This window comes from Condylura cristata, unplaced genomic scaffold, assembly GCF_000260355.1.
Source record: "Condylura cristata isolate star-nosed mole 26May11 unplaced genomic scaffold, ConCri1.0 scaffold00025, whole genome shotgun sequence".
NCBI classification, from domain to species: domain Eukaryota; kingdom Metazoa; phylum Chordata; class Mammalia; order Eulipotyphla; family Talpidae; genus Condylura; species Condylura cristata.
In genome coordinates, this window is record NW_004567126.1 from 29,776,281 (window position 1) to 29,782,244 (window position 5,964).

The following is a 5,964-nucleotide window of genomic DNA, read 5'->3' on the forward strand; positions in this document are numbered from 1 at the left end:
CTCCCCACTCTGTCTCTGGTAAGTCCTCTTACACCTAGACGTCTGGCCTGTACCCCAGTTCTGTATGCATAAATAAGTAAATCTTTTAAAATCTATTTACACATAGGTGCTTTATGTGGGTGGCAGGTCTGGGGACACTCACGTGAGACAATTCAAACTCAGTCTGTCTCCTACCCTGCTTCACAAACAAGGTCACTGGCTGCTTCTTGCTCTCTCGGGGCAGTCTACAGACACCCTCCAGGCTCTCTGACTTTGCCACACTGTTCCTCTGCCTTAGCCTTTGCTCGTGACAGACATCACTAATCAATCACCTATCTCTTTCCTAAGGAGTGCTTCAGAAAGCCAGGGCCAGCTGATCTAAACCTGCAAGGAGTGGACATCTGTCTCCCCCCAAAATACCTTGTGGCTTAGAAGTGGTGACTGAGTCAAGAGGTACAGTGCCGAGGGCCAACGTGAGCTTAGTGGGGGTGTCTGCCACCCCGCTTTTAGGGCTGGTGGTCCAGGTATTGCTTGACATGGTGGGGGCAGGAGCCACAGTGGGAGCCAGAGGCTTGCTTGCCATGGTGATTGCCTCCAGGATCCAGTCACGCAGCCTGGTCACTCGAGCATAGACCCCCGGACGCCAGGCTTCTGCACAACCAATTCCCCAGCTCACAATGCCAGCCAGGAAGAACCTTCCAGAGGGCTCTTCACAGACCAGGGGTCCTCCAGAGTCACCCTAGGAGACAAAGGCATGTCCTCAGGAGGTGCTGGGCTCCCTACCCGACCAGACCAAACCCCTGAACCTCTGCCCACAGACCAAATGTGATTAGTAATCCATGGATCAGAGCCTCAATCCTTTCTCCTGTAAAAAAAAAAAAATAAGGGGCCCTCCCTGATGGTAGCGGGTTAAAGCACAGCACTAAGAAGCTAAAGCCACTTGTGCATGAGTTCGATCCCTGCCTGCCCCAGATGTGGCCCATTTGGCACAGCAGACCTCTCCTGACCCGCCTGCTGCTCCCCTCAGCAGTGTACTTCGTCTGTTCTGTTCCCCACTCTGTCTCTGGTGAATCCTCTCATCGCCCCTGCACCTCAGGCGATGAGAGGTACATACCCCAGTATGCACAAATAAACAAATCTTTAAAAATAAATATATAAAATAAAATAGGACATTTGGGTCTTTAAGGTCTCTCTCAGCTCCACCACTGGCAGTTTAAAATCCAACCCAAATAATCAAATCCCCTCCCCTCCTTATCCCAGTAGATCTTTGATAATGTCACCGCTGGCTTAGGCTGACAGCATGACTGCCATGCTGGAGGCGCCCACAGCTCACTGGCCGCCGGGGCGTTTTCCAGGTCCGGCGTCGCCCTCATGCATCCTGTCTGCTCACGTCCAGCTGACCTCGACTTACACCTTAGAACCTCGACTTATACCTTTAAACACGAGCGCTCTCGTTTCCCAACATTTCCTCCAGCTTCTGGTTTGACATGGCAACTTGAGCACACGCCACCTCTCCCCACCCACCAGACTTCAGAAATGAGCCACGGGTTACACTCAGAAGGGGCCGGTCGCTGTGCTGAAAACCAAGCGGGCAGTGTTGTAGCTGAGCAGAGAATGCGAGGACTCCGCTTCTGAGGAGAGGGCACCTGTGTGCAGGAGGGTCTGGCCCTTTCCCTTGGCCTGGGCAGGGTGCTGTTGGGCCCACGCTCACCTGGCAGGAATCCACCTTCCCGTCCAGGTAGCCGGCACACACCATCCTGTCCGTGAGCGAGTGGCCGTACAGGCTGGCGCACAGGCTCTGGTCCAGCAGCTCCACCGTGGCTTTCTGCAGCCTCTCCGGCTTGACCACTGTCCAGGATGGGAAAGGCAGGGGCAGTGAGCATCGCAGGGCCCCGGGCCGCTGCCCGAGCCGGGAGGCTGAAGGACAAGCCCTCGCTGGGCCTCCAGGCCCTGACCGAAAGCAGAGCCGCAGCCCCATTGCGGAAGGTGGCAAAGCTAAGGCTCCACACACGCCCACAGTGCCCCCTTGCCCAGGCAGCTGGGCAGCACCAAAGTGACACCCAGAGCGGGCTGCTCCCTCCAGCACGGGGAAGCACCTCAAGTCTTCATGGCAAAGTGGGCGAGAGGGTCCCGTGGCACAGAGCCAGCGGACGCCTCCACTCACAAGACCGGGCGGACACAGCCGCTTCTGACAAAATGAAGCGAATTTAAGAAAGCCGCGTGTGCCGGGGCCGTCAGACGACAAAGACAGCTCTGGACATTCACGGCCAGGCACTTGACGGCTTAAAGCACTTTCCAAAACTGCTGCCCCCCGCCGTGGGGGCGGGGGCGAGGAGGCCGGGGGTGGGGACCAGGGCAGCAATGGCTTTCGGTTGTGGTGCCCTAAAATAAACACTAGGGTTCCTGGGAGACTCTGGTCACAACGATTTTGTCGACTTATCAATACAAGACCTTGGTTTTGTGCCTTTCTGTTTAAAGGGAAATACATAGCCTTTTAATTTAATTTATTCTTGTGTCGAAGAACTGGGGTGTAGGTCAGAGGGGAGGGGATGAGAGGATTCCCCAGAGACAGAGTGGGGAGCAGAACAGGCAGGTCCACTGAAACACACTGCTGAGGGGAGCAGCGGGGAGACAGGGAAGGTCTGCTGCACCCTGGGGTCCCTCCCTGGCCGGGATCGAGCTCAGGCAGAGGTGGTGCCAGCCTGAGCCTCAACCCCTGGGCCACCAGGGAGGACCTAGGGGAAGGTTAGTGTGCGAAAGTGTTCAAAGGGTGAGGGGGAAGACAAGCTGCCCACAGGTGGGGGGGCGCGGGAGATGGGCCCCGGGAGCCCCACAATGACCCGCAGTGAGAACAGGAAGCAGGAAGCGAGCCCACAGCCTCCACCCTGGGAACAGGAGACGCGCCTTGGGGAACCTCGCAACTTGCGCTGTTTCCTAGCACCCGCTTCCGGCCGGACTCGGCCAGTCCTTCAGCTTGGGGCCCACTCCTCACGCAAAATCCCCCACAAAGCGCAAAACACCCAAAGCAGCCGCAGACAGGCCAGACACGGGCACCGGTTTGCACTTTGAAACCGGCGGGCGGTCACTTGCTCCGAGGCCGCAGAAAGCGCCCCCGCCCGCTCCCTGCAGAAGGGCACAGTCCCCCGCTGGGCTTGGGGGCGCCGGGGAGGGGTGCGGCGGGCCGGGGCACTCACGGAAGTCCTCCTTGAGGTAGCCCCAGCCCGAGATGAGGCACCTGCGCCCGGCCGGGAAGACGTGCGAGGCGGCGGGCAGACACACGGGCTGCACGCGCCGGCCGAAGGGCAGCGGGCTGCGCAGCTGCAGCACCGCCACGTCGAAGTCGGCGGTGTCCGCGTTGTAGGCGGGGTGCGTGAAGACGCGCGCCACGGGCGCCCGCGCCGTGCCCGCCTCGCCGCCGCTCAGGTGGGTGGTGCCCGCGTAGGCCACCCACTCGGTGGGGGCTTGGAACCTGCAGGGAGCCACCCTCGGCTCAGAGGCCGAGGGTGGGTGGGGTGAGAAAGCGAGGCCCAGCCCGGGGAGGGGCGTTACGGGCACCCCAACCCAGTCGCCGCTCTCTTGGGGGCGCAAAAGGAGAGCCTCCGCCCGCCCCGCTCCGCACAAAACCGTCGCTGGGGGAGGCGGGTGCGGGGGTCAGGGGGTGCAGCGGTTACAGGTGGCAAAACCGCCTTTTCATGCCAGGTTGTAAAACTTGAGGGTGAAGCAAATCATCCCATCACGCTCCCCAACCCGACTGGCCCTGGCAGGGGCTGTGGCCGGATGAGAGCTGTGCACAGTCTGAAAACACCGTTTGCGCCGTGTGTGCCAGGGGACTGAGCTTCCCTGCACGAGCTCGCGGAGCCCATGCGAGGCGAGACCACACTGGACAAGGGGGCGAGGCTGGAGCCAGGAGGCGCCAGGCGCCAGGCTGGCACCACCAGCAGGGACGAGCCCTTTGTTCAGCTCACTGCAAGAAGTCAGCGGGGGGCTGGGGAGTCCTGGTCTAAGCTCAGCCCTGTTACCACCCTGCTGAGTTCCATTCCCGCAGTGGAGGGACCCCCAGGGCCCAGCAGACCTCCCCTGTCTCCCCGGCTCCCCTCAGCAGTGGACTTCAATAGATCTGTCTGTTCTGCTCCCCACTCTGTCTCTGGTGAGTCCTCTCACACACCCCCACCTCTGTCCTGTACCCCAGTTCTTCTACGCCACACACACAAAAAAAAAGAATAAAAAGGGTCAGCTGGGAGTGAAGTGTTGGGGCAGTTTAAGGTATAAACCACCCAGATGGGCCAGGCTGGCAGCTGCTGATTAAAGGCCCCTGGCAGTGGGTGGTGACCGCTGGCAGGAAGCTGGTTAGAGCTCCACCCCTCACCTTCCCCTGGCTCTGCCTATCCAGGTGATCTGTTTTACTGATCGGATGTGTAGTTTTGGTTTTTGATCAGATGCGTGTTTTCGGCTTTTGACTGGATGTGCATAGAGCAGTTCTTTGCATTCATTATAATTTTTCTTTTTTACAGCACGGCATGAAAATATTATTTGTGAGATGACTGTTTTGGTGATGCCTTCCACTCCCCCCATGCCCACCCCAACCCCTAAGCCTGTGTGGCTGGACACTAGGAGCCACAGGTTCAGATTTCCCGGGTGTGATAGCGATGTGATGGGAGTGGGAGATTACTGCTTATTTCTGAAAGGCCCGCAGGAGACTCACAGGGGTGCTTCATAGTGTTTGCCACTTAATTTCAAATGATTTGGTAAAAAAAAACCAATACAACCTATGTGTGTGGAGGGACAGAGAGATGCAAGTGGATGAAAACAGGTGAGAGGAAGGAATATGGCAAATGTACACCTGTTGAAATCAGAGAACACAGTATTCAGTGTGCTATTTTTTCATCTTAATATTAAGTATCTTAATATTTAATATTAAACATTGAATTAATATTTTAAACCATTACTATTTTTCATATTTAATAAAATGTTGTGAGAAATAAAATTTTTAATTTAACAGGTCCTCTGTCCTCTGTCCCTGGGCTGTGGCTTCTGGGGGCAGGGAAGTGGTCTCCCCAGTGGTTAACTCTCTCCAAGGTCTCTTCGAAGGAAATGAGTAATGCCCCGCATAGACAGAGGGTTCTAGAACCTCTCCCCACCTCTTGGCCAGCTCCATCCAGGAGCTCATTGTATTAATTAAAGGTTCTGATCATCTGCAAACACTGCAGAAAACATGATTCAGGAATGAGCTAAGACCTTGAATAGATTTCACCAGAGAGAATATAAGCACAAGACAAGACATTCAAGCCACGGAGAAAATACACATGAAGACCACAGTGAGATCCTGCATGACACCCACCAGGCTGGCTAGAGTCAAAAGCCAGCCAATAATAAGTGCTGGCGAGGCTGTGGAGCAACGGGAGCCCATACACACTGCTGCTGGGAATGGGAATCGGCACCGCAGCCTCCAGACAGTCCTGTGGCTGCGGTAGAAGCTTAAACGTGGAAGTACGTATGATCAAGCAGCTCTACTTCTGGGTCCAGACACAAGGACGTTGGAAAGAGGGGCTCAGACAGCTACTTGTTCACCCACAATCACGGCAGCCAAAGGTGGGAACGAGGGTCCAGAAGGATGAACACACAGGCAAGACATGTCCAGCCACACACCAGAACGTCCTGCAGCCTAAACAGGAAGGACGTTCTGACTCGGCTACCACGGGGATGGACCTGGAGGACGTGACGCTCAGGGACACAGCCAGACACAGAGACAACCAATGTGCGAGCCACAGGAGCCCTGAGGAGCCACAGCCACGCAGACAGGAGGGAGAGGGTGGTGCCGGGCCTGGGGCCTTAGTGTTCACAGGGCGATAGACAGTCCTGCAGAACAGTGTGGATGTGCTGACGCCGCTGAACTGAGTGGTTGGAAGCATACATTTATATAATCTTAAATGAAATGAGAAAAAGAATGCACGCAGACTGAACCGCAAACGAAAGAAAGAAAGAAAG

At 56.4% G+C, this 5,964-nt stretch overlaps 1 protein-coding gene across 1 annotated transcript in view; it reads right to left on the bottom strand.

The window, feature by feature from the left end:
- The window catches only part of TMPRSS9 (transmembrane protease, serine 9), a 23,117-nt gene that overhangs the window by 7,563 nt on the left and 9,590 nt on the right, over nucleotides 1-5,964 (bottom strand). The window contains exons 7-10 of the mRNA XM_004688907.2: nucleotides 3,599-3,608; nucleotides 3,174-3,448; nucleotides 1,691-1,827; nucleotides 400-718 (exon numbers count right to left, since the gene is read on the bottom strand). Of these exons, the coding sequence (XP_004688964.1) occupies nucleotides 400-718; nucleotides 1,691-1,827; nucleotides 3,174-3,448; nucleotides 3,599-3,608 (741 nt within the window). The remainder of the gene's footprint in view (nucleotides 1-399; nucleotides 719-1,690; nucleotides 1,828-3,173; nucleotides 3,449-3,598; nucleotides 3,609-5,964) is intronic.